At 37.8% G+C, this 24,558-nt stretch overlaps 1 protein-coding gene across 10 annotated transcripts in view; it reads right to left on the reverse strand.

The window, feature by feature from the left end:
- The window catches only part of ATRNL1 (attractin like 1), a 510,466-nt gene extending 487,362 nt beyond the window's left edge, over window positions 1–23,104 (reverse strand). For all 10 annotated transcript variants that reach the window (XM_062580018.1, XM_062580017.1, XM_062580020.1 and 7 more), the window contains exons 1-2: window positions 22,889–23,104; window positions 22,415–22,793 (exon numbers count right to left, since the gene is read on the reverse strand). In XM_062580018.1, coding sequence (XP_062436002.1) covers window positions 22,415–22,698 — 284 coding nt within the window. In that variant the 5' untranslated portion in view covers window positions 22,699–22,793; window positions 22,889–23,104. The remainder of the gene's footprint in view (window positions 1–22,414; window positions 22,794–22,888) is intronic.
- Between the last annotated feature and the right edge of the window lie 1,454 nt (window positions 23,105–24,558).

The following is a 24,558-nucleotide window of genomic DNA, read 5'->3' on the forward strand; positions in this document are numbered from 1 at the left end:
ATCACAGGACGGGAAACAGGCAAAACCATATCCAGAAATAGAATAATAAAGACTAATTAAGTTAGAAATATGAACAGAGAATGCCATGAGAGTGACTAGAGTAAGCACCTCATAAGAGGACACTTGCTTATCCTAGCATAATCAAGTTCAAAAGAAAACATGACTCTCTCTCTCTCTCTCTCAATACAAAGAGAAGGAAAAGGAAAACCAAAAAGTTTGGAGGTGGGGGGAGGGGAAAAGAGGGGGGGGAGCTACTTTTGGCTAAAAGACTATAATGGCATATCATAAAAACATATCACAAAGACAGCACAAATAAATTTGGACTAAGAGTCTAAACTCAGACAGTCAGAAAAGTGAGACTCAAAAATAGCCTTTGAACATATTTATGACACATTTAAGTTGCAACCTTCTATCATTTCATTCAACTGAGTTTGGGAGTGCGGCATAAGAAAACCAGTTTTATTCAAGATTCTTTACCTAAATCAAACATTCAAAGTGATTAAGGCACATTTTTGAAAATATCTGCTTAAGCTGCAGATTTTTCCACAGGGTTTTCAGTCCTCCCTGCCCATACAAACCCATAAACACATATAATCCCCTCCGTATAAAATTCGGCTGGGTATAACTAATAATGGGGAACTGTATCTGTTGCTTTTAAGTAGCCAAGCCTTCATATTTAATAGAGGATAATTAACGAGTCAAAAAAATAAGTAAGGAGTTAGAAACATTATATTATGTTCTCACGCAGCCTTTAGATCTCTGCAAACCACTGAGGCCTTTGACCCTACAATAGCATAGGCTGAATAATTAATAAAGTCAGTAGTCCTGCAAAAGAAAAGAAAACAGAATAATCCTTTTGCAGAGATGTCAATGGTCATTAATTTCAGCTACTCAAAGCATAACACTGGACAGAAATTTGAGGGGAGAGGAAGAGAGTAGCTTGTAGCCTGGAAGAGAACATAACCATGATTTAAGCCTAAATTCCAGTTCAAAGCACTTAGTTCTAGAGCTGTCCAGTCCTGGCAACAGCTGATCTTCACAACTACCTTACTGATTTCCACATTACAGCTTGTAGACTCCCTGCAACAGCTGGGCTTCCAGGTATTAAAAAGGTTTATTTGGTTGTAAAACAGAAGTTGCATATGTCTACCTAGGCACATAAATCTACCTGCTTAAAAACTTCCAAGATAATGATCCAATAAGCAAACTGGGAACACAGCTCTCAGAAGTCCAGTGGCAGTGATTTATTTTAGAATATGAGCACATAAGGAGAAAATTAAATCTTCCTCTTCATTCTCACTCTTATGCAGCAGGGTAGTAATTAAAGACACTCACCCTGGATGATAGGTTAGCACTGCAAACCTAACTTCAAGTCAAAGTACAAAGTCATAGTACTTTTTCCACAGAGTGAATAAGTTGGTACATTCATACTGTGCAGTTTAATTTCCAAATCTCAGACCAGCCGTCCCCTCCTTCCCCCCAAAAAAATCCTTCTAAAGCAGTATAGTCCTAGTATTAACACAAAGTCTATTGCCTTGCTAGCTACATTGGTGGCAGGTGAGTGACTTCCACTCCAGTTAGCCATTTTACAAAGTTATAAAGCTAAAGCTCTTGTAAGACTAAAGAGAACAAAGAGCAAAATCTAAAATATAATGAAACTGAATTTGTGGGTGAATGATCTGGCACATTATACTATTAAGAGAGATGGTAAATCATATATATATATATACACATGAATGAAGAGCACCATTCAAAGGATCACTATTTACTGCAAGCACACAAATAAAATGATGGTCCTCTCAAGAGATTAAATAAAACAAAAAAAAATGGACTCATAGATATCTGAAGATAGTTAAGTCTCAAAGTTTAAGGCTGACAGGCTACCTTTGACAAAACTACAACATATTTTAACTTCAAGCACTGAACAAAGCAGTCACTTTTCACGCTCCAGGCACAGCTCTACTGAATCCTGAGCAAGATAGTTCTCTCCTGATCATTGGTCACTAAGCATCTTTTACATTGTCAGTACACGAATTAGAAAGATGGGGAGTATGGTGGGAAAGAGATGAGAAGGAAGGAAGTCTTTGAAAGCAGGCTGGAATGGGTAAACAGTTAAGCAATGACAAAAAAGGAAGAGCACTTCCCTTCTCCCCACGTTTTGAGGCCAGTGAATTCCACTTTAGGAGGATGCCATATAATGTCATATATATGGCATTAGATCACCAAGAGGAAAAACAATCGAAAGGTGTATTCACACTGCAATTTTAACATGAAGTAATATGTTTGTGTATACGCAAAATCTTTTTTGATTGTTTATACTTGCTGCTCCCTCTTCCATAAGGATCAGGGCTGCCCATCTATCTTTGGGGGTTATAATTTTCCAGTATTTTCTGGCAATGATAAAATGCTGGTCTAGAGAAGAGAAGAAATTTATAAAAGTGAAAATAACTGAACCTTGATGATAACCGGAGAGTTATTAATTAAAAATCAAATTTTAATAAAGCCTTATTATTTTTCCCCCTTAATAATTTTGACAAATAATTATGTCATTAATCATCTTTAACTTGCACTAATAATTCAGTGCAAAACATTTTATTTTGGTGAAATAATTGTGTACTGACAGTGAAGGATCTGAGAAAATTTTGCCACAGAAAACCCCTAGAACAGCACCAAGCACCAGCAAACAAAAGAGATACTAAAAAGATTTAAAAAAAATCCCTTCATAAAAAGGCCTTCATAAAATCCCTTCATAAAAAGATTGTAGGTCTGGAATATTAAAGGTTAGAAGCAATCTACTAACTACCTCTATTCTCTGTCAGAGTAACTAGAATGGAAACAGTTTTAGTATGGAAGTATAGGTTCTTTTCCTCCCCATTTAGCAGGGCATTGGGGTGAGCAGGAGTCTGATAAGATATTCAGAAATAGTTGAAATATCAGCCATAAAGAAAAGCACTTTATTTCAGTACTTGAACAGGTTGGAGAGGAGACAGATCAAAAGAAAGTAACGTTGCAATAGCTGAGACAATAAATAACAGGTAAACTTTTAGCAATGCTAACAACGGTACTGTGAAGTCTTTTGTCATTTTCACGTTTTTCTTCAAATGTAAATTCATTATTTTAAGTTGCCAGTTACAATTATTAAAATTAAGAAATTATCAAATAAAGATTTTTGTCCTTTAAGTATCTAGTGGCTTGTATAACTTAGTAACAAAATTTTCATCCTGGATAGATCACAACAAAGTATCAATACTCTCCATTTTTCTTATATCAGTTTATTCCTAAAGCCATTTATGTTTCTTCCTGCTCTTCACTCCATCTCCTCTTCCCCACTAGCCTGCGTAATTAAATCCATTTGTAACATAATAATCAGTTCAGTAGCAACATGACAATAGGAAAGATTCATAACTTCTCTGCAGATTTATACAAAATTTAGATTATAGAAAAAGAAAGCATATAATTCATTGCAAAGGCAATAAAACAAAGTTTTATAAAAACTGACTTCTTACAAACTCACTACCCCATGATCGTTTTAAATAGGGACAGTCCCATTAACAAACCAAGGTATTTATTTCAAAGCTCTCCAAAATCAAATTGATTAACATTTTACAAAACTGTTTTTTAAACACATTTTTTTACCCTTGAAATTTCACAACCTTCTTATATGTATTAATTGTTGAACATTTATTTGTTTCTAAACTGCTTTTCCCTAAGATTTGATCTCTGAAGCAGAAAGGAAACAAAACTAGAATCCAACATCAAATACTGAGTTTTATCTCCTTCATATTTTACCACTCTTGAAGGCTCCACCTTGAAAAATTTGAGAAGTTTGGTTACAGTAGAATTCAAACACCAAGTTATAATAGTTTAATATACTTGTTTGTGTAGGGGGAAAAACAAAACAAAAACCAGAAAACAGTTCAAAAGTGCAAATATGAAAAATTTCTCAGTTTGTCTGAAAGAATGTTATCATTTATCCACAGGAATGTCAGATAAGCAAATGAAGCTATGCATGTGTACTTCCTGAATGTAAAACAGACGAAAACATTTTCCTCAAAGAACCAATAACAGAGAGCAGGCAATCAAAGCAGAGTCACAACAGAGTATTAGCCTGTACAGCCTAGGCTATAAGATGCTAAAGAATAAGATGGCTAATTCAGAACCTATTTAAACAGATGGAAGAGTGGAAGCTGCTTGACTTGTTAGTCACAATTTAATTTGATTTGACTTTTCAGTGGAGCACAGAATCTACCACACCATCTTACTACCAAAGTTCCAGGTTCAGGAAACCTTAGTCCCCACTTCACTGAATTAGCAGACTTCTAGAAGCTAGACACAGTAAATTTGACAACTACTGTCTGATTTACAGCATACCAACAATACATAGCTATGAAACCTGTGCTCTAAACACAAGTTTATAGCAGAAACATTCAACATAACTTTCTTCGATTTATAGTTCAGCAGAGAAATAAATAACTGACAATCCATATACATGCAGCATTAAATTTTTTAGGCTCTAATTCATATCCCATTAAGTTTTTCATATTTGAATGATATATCATTAGCCTAGCTAGTTTCCCTGGCATCCTTTTGTACTTTTCATATTCAGAACTACAGATTTGCCTTAATATAGGCTTCAGGCTCGTATTCATATTAACGGAAAAACTACAGACAGACATCAGGAAGAAACTGCCCATTTGCTTTATCACCAAAGCTTGTGTGAACTGTATGTGAACATTTCCTCTTACCTAATGGGAAACATTACATAATGTATATCATCATTTTGTTTAAATCCTGAAATAAAAATAAAACTTCTTCATAAGCACTGGTACGAGATATATATTTTAACAGCCTTTCTGTGAGAGCACTTCCGGATTTGAAATGACAGACATTATAGAACAGAAAAATATACTTTCATTAATTCATGTAATTACTATAATTACTATGGTCTCACAATCAGAATAATTTCATTTTTAGTTTCTTTCCAACTATGGGATGTTGTTTACAAGTGGTATATGCACTAATTTAGATTTAGCTTCATGAGAGCATCTGGTTTTCTGAGCAGAACTTAGAGTAGAATACTTGGAGAAGATTAATTACAAAGAAAAAGAGTTCCAGGCACCTTATAAAGAAACAATTGCAAGAAAGAACTCTTGAAATAAAATACAGTTTAGATGGAATAAGTTGCTCATGGTTCGAAGAAACAACCTGTTTAAGTTCCAGAGAGATATAGAGCATTTCACAAGGACAAACAGTTCTGTCAATCTGTTTTCTGCAATTTTTGTGGAACAGACTGACATTTTAAGCCAGCAGGAAGCACCATCTGATGGTATCAGTCATTCACATATGTACATATACAAAGCAAAAAGAAAGGACAATTTGTATGAATGTCAGAAGTAGTCCAGCTGATTAGGGTCTGAGAGTTGAATAGCACAGAAAGATCACTGGGAATACTGGATCAAGAACTCCTATGTATTTAGCCACATAACTTAGCTTGGAGAGTATTTCCAGACATTGAATAAGAACTTCCATTACAGTGAAATGATGGGAGGAAATATGTCTTCTCTAGAGCTATATAGCATGTCATTATATAGCAAGGGTGGGGTGGGCACATAAAACCTAAATTTCACATAGGCAGTCTGGAAGGGGAGCCAGCTACAGATATGAAAGGGGAATTGAAGATGTGTTCTATTTAAAAAATGGAAGAGGCCTGCCCCCCCCAAAAAAGACAAAGTCTTACCTTTAAAGGAAATGTCACTTACAAATCAATAGGACACTTGTGTGAGATGAAGGAAGGCCTACGAACTTTTCAAGCATTGCCTGGCATCAAAGCTGCATATACTCATATTGGCCTAGAAGTTCTACATAGGATTTTGCTGCAGTAGTTGCACAAGAATCTAGATAGCCATTGAATTCTATCACAGTTCAAAGCTTGCCTTGAGAGATAAGGGATTTTGCTGCTATGGCAGTCAGAATTCCCTGATTACTTCAGCTAGTTTGACTCTGGAATTTTAATCTAAACTAAAATTTAATAAAACCAGGAGGATTTAAAAAAAAAAAAAGAAGAAGAAAAAAAAGAAAGCAGATGATTTCGTTGCTCATATATAGCAGAAAAGAGTCCACTGATCTGACAAAGGCTGGTACAAATTACAGGATTCATGGATACGTCGTTATCTCTCATGCTGGATAGCAGAAGTGAGCCTAACCTGAAAAGCACAAATTAAAGAAATGATGGTGCTAGGCCGAATGAGACAGTTTGAGAGGAAACAGAAACTCACAGCTTTCAGATATATCACCAAGGAGTCTGCCTTGTGGAAGACCCTTCTAAAATTAATCCAGGTGCCAAACATGTTGGAACTCCTTGGGCTCCAGAGGCTCTGTCTGAGGCTTTTGTCTAGAATAAAGTCACAAACTATAGCTTCTTCTAAGGCACAGATGTTCTGTGACAATATTCTTGACATCTGAAAGATAGATCAAAACAACTATGAACAACTCAAAGAATTCAAGGTCTCCTGTGAAGCAGTTCATCAGTCTTTCAGCTGAACAAAGCAGTCTCCCCAATAGGATTTTTCAAAACAGAATAAAACTCCTTGGAGCTGAGACATTTTCCATTAGAAACGGCAGAAGCCAGAGTTCTAGAGAGTATTACCAGAACATCAAGGACAGTTTGCAGAAATGTTCAGGGGAACAATGGATTGCTGCTTTCTTTGGTTACAGAATACAGATCACAAGATCTAACATTGTACAAACTACAGACTTTTGTAAGTTTTGCTCTCTTAAAGTGAAAACGTACGGCTGATCAAATCTATTATCTGTCATAGACTTCACCTACACCTCTTCTTATTTCAATGCAAAAAGCTCAAAATCTTTGGAAGATGATGAGTTACCATCTATTTCCATCAGGAACGGCCCTCTATATATGATAAAACATTTTGTTTTAATTGTTTCTTTTAACTACTTATACTTGCTGAGCAGATATGTTTGTCAAGTTTTTTCATATAAAAGGTCTTTTTCATCATACGGTTCGGCAAATTCAGTCCATCAGTCATACAAGCAGTTAAATTCTCTTTGCTTCAGACACAGTTCCCTGTAACTCCTTGCATCACTAAATTAGACAACTAAATGCATCCAGATAGCATTTTTTGGATGCCTACAAGATTGTTGCTTGATTCTTAAAACATCAAGTTATGCCTAAGCAATATCTACACTACAGAAAAGATCAGACGAGAATCAAGTCTCCCACGACACCGACAACTTCAGACATTTCTGACAAATACATATACCACTACTGAGTAATGCAGGCACTGCTATTTTACTCCAGGTATAAAATGAATTAATAAAAGAAATTCTTTATAACTGCATAGTGGACAACTCTGCTTCAGCTGCAAAACTAGCTTTACAATGATTTATGCTTTCACTATGAGTATTAACAGAGGAATTTATGACCTGATACAAGAATGGTAATTTTCAGATATTTATAGTTCAAAATGTGAAAAGAAACAGAACTGTATGAAAATACACAGACAACATATTAAGAACAGAATGTACTCTTCCACATTGCCTTAAATACCCTTCTCTATTTTTTCCCCATGCCTTAAGTACACCCCAGAGCCCTGCTATCCTCATCAAAATGTTGTTTTGATAAACTGAATGACAGAGACATGTATGTTGCCTCAGTTAGAGGAGGCAACAGAGAAATGTTTAAACAGATAGAGAATATTCATATTTCAAACCTGGTTTGCACGAAATTTTAGTCAAAGATTTTTTTCCCATCTTTCAGATGTAATCCTCCACCAATAAAAATAACATTCACTCTGAGTGTTTGTCTTTCTGTTCTCTTTGGTGTAAATTCAAAAGCAATTATTCCAAAATAACAGTCACATGCTGTTGTCTAGCCATATGTGAGGTTCTCCCCACCCCCTTCAAGTGCCAGTTCTGCTTGGCGGTGAGAGCCTAATCTCTCCTCAATATCCACGCACAGTAAAACTCCAAGATTTCATAACAATTGTTCTTATTTTTCTAAATAAGCTACTAACAAGGATAAATTAAAAATATTTTAAGACAGGATAGGAAATTCTATTTGAACAGAAGCTGGCACTTCCCTCTCTTCACGTGCATAAAACATGCTTAAGAGAAATATTTGGAACCACAATTCCAGCTAAAAGGACACAGTTCATTATCACACATTCTCAGTACAACATTTCTGTAATTAAATCACATTTAAGAGGACTGTTTGTAAAATACAGATACTCTCAACGTAGAATACCACCTTAACAGGTTGGTTCTAAAGCTAACAGGAAGACAAATATGGCCACCAACAATTCATTAGAAGAAAATAAGATTTCAATTTATTTATTTTTATCATCCAAAAATCCCTCTATAAAGGATTGATTGAATCCAAACATTCAAATTTTTTACATCTGTGCTCAAAAATGCAAATAAGTACATTTTCAAAGCCAGCTCCTTATTTCAGTATCTCATTATTGTTCAAGAGTATATTCCAGCTCCTGTTGGACATTTAAAATTATCCTTTAAAAGATCCTCAGATGACTTTGGAAGCAAGCAAAACAGATTTACTACACAGAAGAGAAAGCTACGGAAGCATGCAGCTTAATTTAATTACAGTAAGTGTATGATGCTTCCTATGAAACACACACAGTTTATTGATCTGTTCCCCATAACTACTTTGCCACTTCAGTATCTCTTGCATATACCAAAAACATTTGATTATCAAGCATCCTCCACAGTATATCTATAACAAACTGTACTTGCATATATATATAAACATTAATAAAAGCTCTTCTGGTTTTGTTTTTCCATGAGAAGTACAATTTTCACACACATGCTTACTCTATAGATTTAAGAAAGAATAATTAAAGGTTATCCTCAGCTGGTTTAACCAGCATTTCAGTTTTACAAATAAAGTTGGAACTAACCCTTTTTAAATACAGTCAAAGTGTATCAAAGTTGATTTTTGAAAGCTGAAATGCACATCCAAAAAAAAACCCATTAAAAAACCCGTTTTTTTTAAATGGTTTTTGTTTGGCTATTTAATTTCTCCCTCTTTTTCCTGGGACGGAGAAATCAAGAATGTCTATGTTCCACAGTGCCTTAGGATTTTATTATACCTTCATAGAAGCTGTCTATGCAAGAAGACAGACAATACTATCTGCAGCTCCACCCCCAGGCTTTTGGCCAAGATCAATGCTGCTCACACTTTACTGCCATGACTGGTGATGTAAATAGTTAGATTTGGTCCTTTGGTGGTATTTCTGAATGTTCTAATTCAAGCTCCTGCAGCTCAATAATTATAGGACATTCTGAGTTTTATTCACTTTTTACCTGAAGGCCTTCAGTTCTGTCATTCTCAAACTAACAGAGAAAAATAAATGAATACTCAAAAACAGGAGAGTAAACATACATCTATACATAAAATAAAACTGTATGTCTATAGTAAAAAAATCTACTGTTAACTACAGACGGATTCATGCCCTGGGATAACATAATGCAAACATCCTATAAATCGGAAATGTATGCTTAAGATATTGAGAAATAATTTGTTATTAAATTAATATAGACCTTTTTATTCATACAGGTAGAACAGTAACTCTTTAAAATATTTTCTAAATAGTATTATTTATGATTGCAAATCATAATACATTTATAATATTTAACTTTAATTAACATTTAACTTAGGGAGTTGAGTCTTCTTGGGTAGGGGTATCTTCTGAAACACAATCTCATCAGTAACATGGACACTGTAAAAGCTCTATTTTTGCTAGTTTTTGCTCAAGTAAGAATAATTTATTCTTCAAGTATTCTCCAATAATAAGGGGCGCTTGGAAATTTTAGGTCCACTTGACCTAATGATGAAGCCATTTTATTCATCTTTTTGAGATATATGGCACAGTTTGAACAACAGAAGTTTATGCCATATTATTTATCATATTCTAAGAACAAATGCATCCTCAGTCCTCTAAAATTCTACCTAAATCTTTAGCTGGCCCCATCATTACAGTCCTGGATTATCTCAAATCTTCAACCTCACACACTAGGAAGTATTTCCCTTTTTACAGATGAGACACTGAAGCACATAAATTACAGACTAAATCTGTAAGAGAATTATTTTTTCAATTATCATTTTAGCTGCCTACATCCAAACTTCAATACTTGTTCAGTTGCCAGGTAACCCTGGAGTATCCCGGCCTCAAAATTCCCTGTCCAAATCATAGTTCTCAGGCATGACCAGAGTTGCTTAAAGTTTGGAAATACTCTACAGCTAGCTTATTTCTAAATATCATTAGGATTAACAAAGTAGGCATTTTGCCACTACATGACAGCAGTAATAGAAATAGCATAACAAAATAATAATAAAATAAAATAATAATAATAAAATAAAATAATAATAATAAAATAAAATAATAATAATAAAATAAAATTATTATTTTATAAATATAAAAATAAATAATATACAAATATGGATTCAAATAGGTCCTGGAAACCTTGTCTTCCAGATGAGTGACCTAACTTTGGACTAGAGATTTTTACAAGGTAATTACTTTCTGCAAAATGCTGTTTCTCTAGCAGAGAATTTAGGACATTTATCCTAGAAAATATTCTACAGCGCTGGTGGCTACACTGTTTTTCAGAAGCCTAAAAGCTGTAGGTTATTCTGTTTGCAGGAGACCTCAAAGTTGAATGCAGTTCTTGGACCTTGTGAACAAACACTGTAAATAATAGTCAGCACTGAGCCCAGTTCTGCCACCATTTCTCAATAGGGTCTTATTCCACATAGAGCATTAAAATCAATGCAACTCGTGTTTATTCATTACACTTTTAATAATACATAGTGCAATCTATAATACTAGTTAAAAATTCCTATCGCTTACCTCACATGAGAACATACACTTCACTTAAAAAATGATGATACCTACAGGAAATTTGTGAAGTTGATTTATATGGGTTCTGCAGTGTACTGCAGCAGTTAACAGTAATAAAGGACCACTATAGTAATTTTTATTCCTTTTATTCTTATATCAATTTGATATCATGTTTTCCAATACAGTGAAAGAAAATTATTTCTCAGTACTGTATGAATTTTTCCAATATATTTCTTTGATTTTTCTACTTACGATTGTTTTAAACAAAACTTTTTTCACCAGCACTTCAATGAATATGTACAAGAATATCCCAATATTATTCTTGTAGCATCTCATATTAACTCCCACCTTTTGTGTCCACATTTTGATACAACTAAATCAATTTCCAATGCAGTGGGACAGACAGACAGACATCTCACAATCTACTTCTACTCTTTCTAAAAAGATGACATTAACTGTGGTAATGCCTTCCAAAAATATGATCACGTTTTACTTTTGATTAAAGAAAACAAGAGAGATACAGTGAGAGACTATGTATTTGTCAAAATTAAAAAAAAAAAACAAAATAAACGCTATAATCTGTGCTAACATTTTTGTATCATTTGCAGACAGCATAAAGCATTCATTCAACTCAGCTGAGCCCTTTGCATATCTACAGCAATCACAAACAGGCTTTAGTGACATCTGAAAGGACTAGCAGGGTCACCAGCCATCTGTTCGCACACTTACTTAGTTAAGCAATCAGTCACTTAGTCTGAAAACTAACTAGACTCCAGAATTCACAATTTCTTTGCTTAACATTGTGAAGGGATTCAGTCTATCGATGCTTTCAAACTTACACACAGGAACGGGCTGTGTACAGAGCAAACTGGCTATTGCTGGAGGGTTGCTGAGGGGAGTTCCCCTTCTTCAAATAGGAGTGTAACTCCATCCCAAACATACACATTTGTAGTCTCACAATTAAATATCATCCAGCGCAGACAGGCTCTGTGCCTCCATTCAATTCATGGAAAAGTTTGGGACAAGCACGGGCATGCATCAACTACTCAATACTGTGGGTGAAACGCTGAAGAAGCTTGTGAGGCAACCAGCACTAAGCCTAGAAGTGCTCTCTGCACCTGCCTATAGAAGGACATCAGGCAGAGGAAAGGTTACTCTGCTTTTGTATTTCACCAGTACAACCATTACCAAAAAATAAGCACCTGCTTTTGGCATTCATAGTTCAAGAATATTAATAAATTAGGAAAGGCCAAAAACCAAGAAAGCAATTAAAGATAGGAAAATCTCTTTTACGTTGAGAAAATTCTAGGAGCACGCTTCCTCACTCTCTAAATAGAAGGTGACAATATCTCACCTACACAGGGAACAAAAATCTGACATCCTGAAGGTTATTCTATCTTCAGTGAACACACAACTCAAAACACTAGAAAACAGGGCAACACAAAAACAGACAACACACACAGTAGGGTATTTTTCTGGAATAGATGGGATTATATATTTGTTCTGCTATTTATAAAAACCAATGAGCATAACTAACCAAGGGAAGAATTCAGAAAGGACTGTGATGAACTTTCCATCACTGGAAGATTTTTCAGACATGAATGGATGCTTTTTTAAAGCCCATGTTCTACTAGGACAAGAATTAATTCAAAGCAATCCTACAGCCTCCACAATGCAAGCTGTAATCAGAAATTAATCTCTGCTTTGAGATCAGAATGATCAGAGAGATCATTTCTAGTCTATGAAAATCTCATAGAAAACATTAAAATACATGAGATGTTATTAAACAACAAAAATACAACCTAAAATTATTTTTTTAAAGTTATTTCAAGAGAACTGCTTTCCTTTCAGAAAACACTTTTTCCACTGCAAATTCTGTTTATTTTGTAAGGAGGCTCATATGGCTTATACTTCTACATTTTAAAAACAATATTATTATAAAAATGTATTTCTTACAAACTTTAAACCCCTGTTATCATACAGACTACCACTGCATTTTAAAATCTGAACAAACACAAAGACAGTAAGTCACATTCTAAGAAATTTTTTTTCACAGCACCACCACCAAATCAATTTGAAACAAAGCAAGAGAAAAAAAAACATATTTGAACAAAAATAATACCATAATCACTGATGTTTCCACTAGTTTAATTATATCAATATTCACATGCTAGCTTATAAAAATGCAATTCACAGGTATTAAAAAAAAATATCTTGCATACAATTCCACTGATGTCATTAGGAGTAATTACATACACAAGGGTCTTGCATTAGACACACTTTGATTGATAACATATTGATAACAAAGGCAGCTTTGCAACTGACAGCCTTGCTTGGGATCACACCCTTTGTATTAGAAGTAGCAACCATTAAACCGTTAAATTATTAATCTTCATAGGAGAGTGGCATTGGTTAAACAAATTGTTTAAACAGGTTATTGAAGTTCAAAGTGTTGTTTCACAATATGGTTAAGCCACATCTGTACTATTTTTAAAAGGGGGAATTTCCTTCTTCCATGAGCAGGTGTAAACCTGCTCATTCCTGCTACCTCCTTTGGGCCTGCAATAGCCCAGTACAGTAAAGTAACCTCAGGGAACTGATCTGGCTAAGAAACAGTCAGTTTGAAAGCTGGAGAGGGTGTTGTTCAGGACACTTTTCAATTTGCAGCAGAAATGTTCATGCTTATGTAAGAATCAGAAAGAACATGCAGCCAAAGAGCTGTAGGAAAGATAAAGCTACCCCTTTCACAGCAGCAAGAACTTCAGCTGGCTGCAGCTAACTGTGAAAGTGTAATTTTTTTTTCTAGAGATCATTTCTTATACAACATCATTATTTTACATTGTTTACAGCCTGCATTTTAATGACACTTTGCATGTGTTACCCTTAGCAGACAGCAGAATTCAGAATTTAAGACTAAAATAAGGACTCTATCTGGAATAAAGTTTGAGAGACCTTTAATATCTAATTGTTAAGGTTTCTCATATGGAAATAATTTGGTCCTTGAAGCAGAAAGCAGAACATGCAAGAGAATTTAGAAATGCGATAGGAAATATCTGAAGACAAGGCTTAACAAACAGATTGATTGCTGATATCAAATTGCTGTGAAGAAAGTAAGAGCAAATCAACAAAGCAGATAAACCGAAGCTAGAATCACTCAAAGGTGTTCTCTCATCTTGTGCAGTTTGTATCATTACATACAAGAACTGGTCCTTATTTGCAAGTTATCAAAAACAGCAAAGATAACCGAGAACACATCACCTAATTTCTAGGAAAAATATTTTAAAAGATTGTACATTTCCTGTCATTCAGTTACTCAAAGGAGAAAAAAAAAAAAAGAAAAAGAAAATAGCAGTTTCATTCACAGTTTTTCCTTTAACGCTTTAACGCTTTTGCACACACCAAACCAGTGTACAAAAGAGAGCTAGGGAAAGGTGTAGTTTCTTGAACCAACCTGAAGGAAACTTTTTTTTCCTTAAGTCTTTTTCTGATGAAACACAATGATAAGGAAACAGGCTTTCCTGTAGTGCTGCATCTCAAGGCTGATTAACATCTGAAAACATGGAAATTGACTGCAGCTTTACCTATAGTTAGGCCATCCTGTTTCTCTCCTCCAAATTCTCTGGGGTCTAGTAACAATCAATTTCATGGGCAGCTTTTCCCTCTCTCTTCCACCCAGACTCATTTTCATGAGAACTGTAACTGACAAACAAGTTAAAAGGTACTTGCTAGCAGAAGAAACAGAGTGGCAGACACCCAGGCAGCAGTTTTTAAAGCCTCATTTCCCTAATAAATCAAGCTTTTTTTTTAAAAAAAAAAAAAAAAAAAAAAAAAAAAAGCACAATGTTAAACAGATGTTGACAAGAAAAAAAAGGGGGAGACATTTTTTCAATAAAACTTGTCTACTGTACTTGCTTGCTATGATTGATAAACACTGTTCAGATGCTGGTTAGCAATTAGAATCCAAGAGAGCTGGCAAAGCTATTCCAATACTTTCCTTTAGAGTCAGTACGGCTCCATTGTTTGTCCCCAAGCACAACATCTGACTGAACAAAGATACACGTGTTTCTCAATCAGTGAAAACATAGCAGCTTATTCGGATACCACAGAATAGGTTAGATATCTTTTCAAGCACAGAAACCAAGGCAGGATTAGTAAAGTTCACTTAGCAAGAACAGACATAAAAACAGTATTTTACTGACATTAATGTAATACAATTAAAGCTTCATTAGATTGTTGAACTCTTTATAAATACTCTAAAGCAAAACAACCTACTGACCAGAGATAAACAGCCTATACAAAGAATAATACAGCCAATTATATTATCAGAGAAAACCAGGAACTATTAAAGGAGAAACCAAAGCATCTGAAATAATTAGTCACCAAAGTAGTTTCTAAACCAGAACAAACAATCTGTCCCACAAGGAAGGAATGTATGTAAGGTCATATAATGTATTTACAGATAAGCAGAATGAAAGCTGTTACAGATTTGTAAAACAAAATAATACTACATTACGTTTCCACTGTTAATAGAAACATGCTAGAATCAACTGCAATATCATCTCAGACAGGGCATATTTTACAATGCGTGTATTCATTTGTATGTTTACACCCATGAACAGAAACGGTAAATTCAACATCATATATGCAAAGTTCCATTCACAGTGAAATTAAAAGATTAAAAAGACAAGTATAGTGGTCCTCCTAACTTCTAAAAATCACCAACTTCAGTACTGAGCCATAACAATGATGAACATAGGCTTAATCCCAATGAGTTTATCCAGTCCCTTTATACTTCTTTTGACATCCAGTGGCAATGAGCTCTAAAATTTAATTTAAGTATTGTGGAAAACAAGAAAAAGGAAAACCTCTCCACTTTCCACTGTTATTTTAAGCTTAGCAGATAGTCCTTTCACTTAAGTACACCCTAGTTCTGGTGCGGTAAGAAATAGCTTAAAATATTCCGTTTTCCTCTGCCTTTTAGCTGTGATTTACACATCTACTTACAACGCATTTTCAGTAAGGAAAAAAATAAAATAAAAAAATCCCCAAATTAAATTCCAAATGTAATCAAAGAGAGCTACTCACAACTGCTCATGTTTCCAAGGTGGACTGCTGCTCTCTTAGCATCTTCCTATCATAAAAAGGCAAACAATTATTTCAGGAATAGACCTCTCTCATACATACTAAAAAGGGAATTAAAGAGAACAGCCAGGATCAGTTCATACAGGTTTTGTAATACCACAGCGTCAGAGAAGAGTGTTCTGGGGATGCCCACAATGAATGGCCATCTCCAATAAATACAGCACATTTCTGTATCAAAACACATCCCTTACTACCTGGCTTTCCAACAAAAGAATTCCCTTGAAACCTCACAATCAGGAACTGCACTCCTCAGCCACTCCAGAGCCCACAGAGTAAGAGTAAGCCTGAGAAGACATTATGTAAGAAAGCACTAAGCTGTATTATCATTTTGGCCCAACATTCATGAAAGTGATGGAACTATGCTAATCCTACTTCTGTCCCTCCCAATATCAGGATCTTTTGCAAAATCAGCACTGGACTATTTGGAGATTATGTTAAGGGATCCACTGGTAAAATGCAAAAGTAAGTAGCACTGCTAAACACTGACCGTTTTTCAATATGAAAAAGGGAGTAACAGAAAAAAGTTTTACATGGAAACACAAAGCACTATACAACCAGTTATTTGCAAAAAAAGTGCTATAGAGAGTAAAAAAATAAGATATCTTCAGGACAAAAATCCCATACACAAGATCAGTGATTTTATCCAGAACTTAAGATCTACTATTACTCCTTCTATTAAAACAGGGTTTGTGGAGGTGTTTAACAAGAATATTTATTCTCTGAGCAGAAGTGGCTGCTATCATACTACCACTAGAATTTTTGCATAATACAATGTCACCCCATGCCTATAAAGCAGGGGAGAGAAAGTGTGCAGTAGTGCTAAAAGCACTGCTAATCATAGTAGCCAGCTACGAGCATCCTCAGATTTTTCACTAATTTATACCCAGGGCTCAACATGCAAAGGTCATCTTATTTTTATTGAAGTAAATAATTTCAGCTCTACCTAGTATACCTTCCAATACCTCGAACAAGCTTCCAAAACATGAAAGACTGTCCCTTGGCAAAGGAGAGTTATGACAAAGTTTTCAGCTCAAGTGTTACAGCTGTAGATAAAACTTACTGAAGAGGGGACTGTTCATACAGTAAAAGTGTTTTCCTTACCATCTCTTGCCCTACAAAGCAGTTGCCATCACTTTGTTTCACACAAATTCACTGTAACAGGGTCAGAAAAAACACATGCTGCACAGAATATTTCATTACAATTTAATAAAGCTTAATTAGAAATGCTAAAGCTTATTTGATATGAAATGCTTGTACCTATAGCCACTAGGTTTTGACTCCTATCACATCCCAGGGTTTCCTGACCTGGCTTGGTAACCAAACATCCGCTGTTCTCTCTCTGCCATTCTACAACTTACTGTTGCTACAGTTCATTGCAAGCTATTTGGCCTGCTTGCAAATCCTCCAATACCGAGGACTCCCAAAGCTGAAATCCAGTTAAGCTTCTGGGTTTTACTCACCAAATCACTAAAGAGAATTTACAGAAACTTTGATCAGTACTCAGCAGTTTTCAAAGACAAGAAAATAATTCTACTTTAGAGAAGTTTGCACTTTTCTAACAGTCATTCTTAAACAGCAGCCAAGCCCTTTGTGGATGAAAGTGAAAGACTGACTTCACAGAAAGATTCTCTGTTGGAAGGTGAAAAGGGAGAGAAAGGCAATTCACAACAGAGTTCAGCTACCCTTAAATCGACAGCAATTCATCTTCGCCAAGAAGAGCTAAGTGTAAACACTCCTGGCCTGTAAGGAACACAGATTCTCAATCTTCTGCCCTGGAGGGACAAAGTCCTGCCATTTCAGCAGACCATGAGAAGGCATTGAGGTCGGATGGGAAGTTCAACAAGTTTGAGAAATGCAATCTCCAAACAAAACCATCAGACTAAAGCATTAGTCAGTGTCCAGCAACAAAATAAAATTCTCTTGCTTAGACTTCGCAGAGTAAGCACTACACCAGAAAAATTGGATGTCACTAAATAAAGTGCAAGAGAAAATACAGCAACAGAAAATCAGAAGGTGAGTATGACACATTAGCTTAGGTGGACCACACTATGTAAACCATTACTGTGAGTTCTTTAGATGCTTAACGTTGAGAATCTCAACTAGCAGGTATCATAGAACATAGTACTGCCGTCCTGGTAGACCTGAGACTTGGAGGTGATCTCATTTACTAAGTGGCTAGTAAACACTGGTTTGGAATTAACATACTTGATTTTTACGTTGAGAGTTTTATTCTTTTTTCTTTTTTTGTTTTGTTTTTTTGTTTTTTTCTTTTAAACCAAAGAGCCCTAAATTGGATTTGCTTATATAATGGGACTGCTAGTTTTCTACCAGCAGGTTTTTGCATGCTCAAAGTTCAGAAATATCTAAGCCTAACAACCACTTCTACATAATCATCAGAACATGTTCAGATTTTTCATTACAAAAAAAATATATGTTAGTGAGAAGATTTTTGTATGTATAATGATTAGATAAAGTGCAAGCAATAAAATAAGATTTTACTGTTTTGGGACAGACATGTTTAATCACAGAAACTTCTGAAGAACATTGCTGCTAAAATAAAAATTAATCAGAGTGAAGTGTAGTGACCTAGTGAAAATAAAACTGAACACTGTTTTTATGCTCGTATTTTTTATCTCTTCTCATCTTGGGAACTGTGTCATTTGAAGCTCCCTGCTATAAAAACACAACCTGCTTTCCCTTTGACTTTCATACTCTACCATATCTCCAGGAAGCAGACAGACTGCATTCTCATTCCCTCTTTTAGTAACTGGATTTCCCTTTTATTTTGATATAAGTATTTTGCATTTTGCCAGAGTAAAATTTAAGAAGTGTTAAAAAATTGAAAATAAATCAGAATTAGAATCAGGTATCCATTCAGAAGAATAATCTGATTTACCACCAGACAGAGATGAGGCCTAGAACATTCTGCAAAAAGACAAGGATGTGCATGCAACACAGTAAGAGTAACACAACTATACCATTTATATAATGTGCTATTTACATACTTCCCACCTGATAAGGAGTGAATATAAAAGTTAATGAATAAGCAAAAAAAAAAGTGCTTAAGTATCTTTTTACTTATTTCTCCCCATCCATCTTTCATCCATTCCAGAGCAACCCTTGAAAAGTAGTCTTACTCACTCAGCAGTTCTCCTACCATAAAAAGGCAAGATTACACAAAATTGTGAATTATTTTGATACCTGCTTACTAAGATTGATTAATCATTTTTGATGTGTCTCTGCTATGTTGTTATTTCTTAGTTTAGAAAATAAATAAAAACAAAACCAAAAATACTGCACATCTCTCACAGAAGAATTAACAGTCCCAAGTTTCCCCTAGCTAGATGACTTATTTTATGATAATGCTTCTAACATTCTTTTAATGCAAGTCATTCATTCTCAGAAGAGAGAAAAATATTTAACTAAATAATTTAGTGACAGAAAACAGGCTTTACACTACTAGGTCAAATATAGGTCATTGAAAGTTCGGTTTAACTTTGCACAACAATATGGACATATATCAGCACTTCGAATTGCCAAAACTGTGAAACAATGTGTTTGAAATAAAATACAAAGTTCTATTAACTTATTAAAATTCATATATATCACACTTAACCTACAAATTAATTCTCAATTGGCTTATAATAGCCTAACATATTTATCAACCTTTCTGCTCTTCTGAAGTGTTCTCCATAATAATTCTTACTGATTGAAGCAACTGCTCACAAGATCATACACATCCAACCTAACTGGACTAACACAAATACCATTGCTGTAAAAATCTAACTGTGGCTACTGGTGTAGGAAGTAGATAATCATGCTTCATAGACAACTGGAGTAATTGCAGTAAGTCAGGCTACTAATACTCTGCTGAAGTCAAAAAGCTCTTAAGTCATCTGGCATCTAGGGTAGTTCAATATTCATTTTCCAACTTTTCTGTAAATACAAGGACTTGACTGATCACCCATTTGACGCACACCCGAATTTTCAAGATTCAGAATACAGTGATTCTAATTTGCTGCTTGTGCTCTAACACGTTAGCATATTTAATACTATTCCCAACTCACAAGACTGGTAAAGCTTTTGGTCTTAGAATGGTTATTTTTATTCTAGAGTATATTTTGCTCCATAGAATAAAAATTTAAGGTGACCTATCAAAAATATAACTATGAAAATGTGGGGGGAGGGGGAGAAGGAAGGGAGGTAGGAAATAAGTCTCCAAAAATAATGGATAAAGCTTACTTCTGTGACAAAAATCATAACGCAAACATATTATCATTATCAAAGATAATCATGAAAAAAATGCAGAGAGGTTAATGAGAAATCTATTTTGTTTCCAGCAAAGTTCCTAACGGCACATCAATTAAACACTGCATTAGCTTGGCTCAGAAAAGGTGTCTTTTCAACACTAAGACCAAACTTCCTCTAGGTGGAGATGGATTATTAGCATTCTACCAGAAGTGAGCAGAGAAAATTCAACCACCGTGCCTTCTCTCATTAAGTTAACCTCACAAATACAACCAATGTAAATAATAAGCAAAAATATTTAAACAAGAAATAATAATGGAAATTCTTCTAAGGGCTGCCTAAAGTCATCTCTGAGCCATTAGCTCTAGTTCTCAGTGTCATCTAGCTCTGTTCTTCAGAGAATATACTAATTCAGAAAAAGCTTAGAAAAAGCTTTGAAATTTAAGAGAATAAGACTTGCCTGAGCCCTTGCGCTATTAGAGACTGTTGTGACTGGTGTTAAAGTAAAGGATACAAATAATCCCTTTAAAACTAGGGAATACTAGCTGTGCAGTCATGTCTCCTGCACACCATTATTATGCACAAAGAAGATTCACCTAGGCATCCTCTCTTTATGGCACAATCTTTATGGCAATCAGCCCACTGTTCCAGAGCACAGACCAGCAACAGACCCCAAATCCTCAATACACACTGGCAACAGATGATCCACTTCAAAATCTCATTTTCAAGTTCGCATGCAGGTCTTAATATGGCCATGTATTATGTTTGCCTTATACTGCATTTATGTCTCAATTGTAGTCTCATTGATAAGAGTAATCCACCAAATATGAAGCTACCAGAGAACTGCTTTTTTCTCTACTACATGTAGATTAATTTGGCTAACATATCTGACTGCTAACTACTCCTTAACTACCAAAGCTAACAAATTACTTTATTTGCTTTTTGCTTAGTTAGAGATAAGTGACCTCAGATTGAAGTGTTAGAATTAAGCTACATAACTTACATAATTTTTAATATTTAGAGAGAAAACTAAACTTAGGCACAATTAAAATGGACAATTATGGATACTTTTAACCTATTAAAATAATCTACAGAAGCAAAATTTACATTTTATAAAACAGAGCCTCACTAATACATAGTTATTAACTAGATATTAATGCACTTTTCAGCTGTATACATCAACATACTTCATAAACATAGTTCCTGCTTTTAAGGTTTATTTTACAAAGGAATGAAATGAAGTGTCCTATCCAAGGTTATGGAGTGAAATAATAGCAAAACATTATCCACAGCAGTGTTCTTTGCTACCAATCTATACGCTGAAGACTGAAACACACATACAAAAAGGAAGGGGAAGTGACAGCCCTATAAACCAAGTCTTCTTTTAGACTACAAAGAGAAAAGCAAGTGTCAGTGTGTGCTTCTTTCTCATCGATCAACAACTTGGTATCACATCCACTTTTCAGAATAAGATAGAACTATCTTTACTAACCGCTCACTCCTTTGCAAAGATATTTTGTAACTTACTGTTTTACAGTTATACCACAGTCTCTTCTCCTGCAAACCTAATCATTGGTGACGCACATTTCAATAATGGTATAAAAATACATTTATGCTGTCCTGAATGTGCATGACTAATGCACACTTAGTTAAGGCACTTTCAAGAAAGGGAGGAAGACTGGAATGAGAAAAAGACATTTAATCTCCAGAAGGAAAAAGATTTTCAAATCTGTTAATAATTTTTGCTCATGAGGCAACCTCATGAAGTAGTCATGTCATTTCCATGACACTTCCAGAAGGGAGAGCAGTGACACAGCTTTAGGCCGATTGCTCCTTCCCTCTCAGCTCCCATCAAGTGGGGTAGCCTATTTGCAGTGATAAGTCACCAGGTACATTTTTCCATCTGACAAGTACATCCTCTATTTTTAGAAGGATGGACCATGAGGCAAAGGGGTCTATTTCATCCTCAACTTCTGTCACGTATTTGCATCATAGATGAACAAAATCATAGCAGACACACACACAAAAAAAAAAAAAAAAAAAAAAAAAGCCACGCAGTTAGCAATGACACAAAAAGGGCAAGCACTGGTCTAGAGAGGGGGGAAAAAAATAAATAAGTAAAGGAATTGTAAAAATTAGAAACTTACTTGAACCTGCCCTGGCAGTGTTGGCACTGGTCTCCCACCCAGCCTTGGTCGCAGACACAAGTGGAGTTGACACAATGACCCGAGAAGCAGGAGATTTTGTCGCAGGACTTTGACTGGGACACCTGGGCGTAGAGGGCCAGGTACAAGAAGCCGTAGAAAAGCAGCCAGCTGTTCACGTCCAGGAGCGCGGAGAAGCAGCAGCAGCACGGAGAGGGGAAAGGTCTCCAGACGCCCAGGGGCGCAGGGGCAGCTCCCGCTCTCCGCACGGCGCTGCCCAGCTCCATCCTCGCCGCGCCGCGGCCGCCGGCAGCGATGGCAGCGATGGCAGCGCCGCCCGCGCTCCCCCAGGGCAGCGCCGCTGCCGCGCCGGGCGGCTCTCCTGGAGGAAAATAATCCAGCCAGGGAGATTCAAACCCCCCGCTTCCTTCGTGCCTCCCTCTCCGCTCCCGCCCGACCCCTCCGGCCCCGGCAAACCTCCGCGCCTCGGCGCTCCCGAGGCGCAGCCCGGCACTAGGAGCTCTCAGCCATCCGCCCCTTCTCCCCTTCCTTCCTCCTCAGGGCTCATTGCTCCCGTCCTCTTCCATGGAGGAGGAGGAGGAGGACTGCCTCTTGACCTTGCGTTTTCTCCTCGCAGGAGATGCCCCCCCGCGCTCACGCTCACACGGAGCCCTCGCTCACACCGCCCCGGCCTCCCCCTCCTCCTTTGTAGTCGCTCTGCCCGCGGCACACGCGCAGGCAGCGGCGAGGCGGAGCGCGGGGGGGGGGGAGGGCGCCGCCGCCGCCGTCCTCCCGCCGCGCAGATGGGACGCGAGGGCGGCGGGCACGGAGCCGCCACCGCATCCCGCACTAACGGCGCCGGGCCCGGCCTCGGAGCCGCTCCCGCCTCCGCTAGTCACCTCAGGGGGACGCTAGGGCACGGGCGGACAAGAAGGGCTGGCAGCCGCCCTGCCCCAGCTGACAGCTGCCGAGCAGCCATTTTTAAAGGCCAGCTGTAGTCTCCCTGGTGCGGTCGGTCCAGCCGCGCCCGCCCCTCGGTCTGTTTGGGTCCGTCCCTCCGCCCGGGCCGCAGCGCTGGCGGAGAGAGGAGGCTCGGCCCGGCCGGGCCCGGCGCGGGGGCGATGGAGACGGCCACCCCCCACCCGGGGCGGGGCAGGGGGCAGCGGGGGTGATTTCACACCAGCAACTCCTGTGCCCACCAGCGCCTTCCCGCCCCTTCCCCTGCGCCCAGCGGGAGCCACCTGCGCTGCTGGCTGCGGCTCGACACAGACGTCGCCCATCCGAGCCCACTCCAAGCGGCGGGGGGAGGCGGCGGAGCGGCACCTCGCAGCCCTTAAAGGCGCAGCGCCCGCCGGGCCGGCGGCTGCCGCGCTCCCGAAACGCGCGCTCGGGCCGGCGTGGCCTTGCTTGCGCTGCCTGTTCACGCTTTATTTAGGGACGTTTTAAAGCGGGGTGGGCGCGTACCGCACGGGCCGCACCGCCGGCCCCGCAGCCCCGCGGGCGGCGAGACCGAAGGAGCGCCCCGCGCCCCGCACCGCCCCCGGCACCGCCCCTCGGCACCGGCACCGCCCCGGCACCGCTCCGGCACCGCTCCGGCGCGCGCGGTCCGTTGGTGGCGGTGGCACCTGGTTCGGGCTCGCCCGGCTCGTACCGAACCGGACCGGACCGGACCGGACCAGACCGCCCTCTCCCCTGGCCAGCTCGAGGGGACAGCGCTGGCCGAGCAGCCGGCCCGTCTCCACGGGGCCTGGGGCTGCCGGGGCTCCAGGGCCGCCTCGCTGAGGAGCAGCCGCTCGGGGTTCACCTCTAGTCCTGGAAGGTTCCGAGGAGTTTTCTTCAACGCCGTGACAGCTAGTACTAGAAGACCTGTTAAGAGCTTGCTGATTTGAAGTTCTTGCCTTTCTAACGTTTTGTCTGTCTTCATGTTTTACAGTACAAATCAAAACTCTTCACTTACAGCTTGGCTCATGGTACCAGAAGTACCTAGCTTTATAAACAGAGGTGTACAAAAATAATCATTCTAATAAAATTGCCTAAAATGGCCTTTTCTAGTAAGATGTGCCACGCACAGCCTGTTTTTTTTTCCAATTTTGCTTGAATATATTTTTATTTTACAATAAAAAAGAGACTTGCTATAAAGAAAATGA

The sequence above is a fragment of the Rhea pennata genome, chromosome 7 (assembly GCF_028389875.1).
Source record: "Rhea pennata isolate bPtePen1 chromosome 7, bPtePen1.pri, whole genome shotgun sequence".
Taxonomy (NCBI): Eukaryota; Metazoa; Chordata; class Aves; order Rheiformes; family Rheidae; genus Rhea; species Rhea pennata.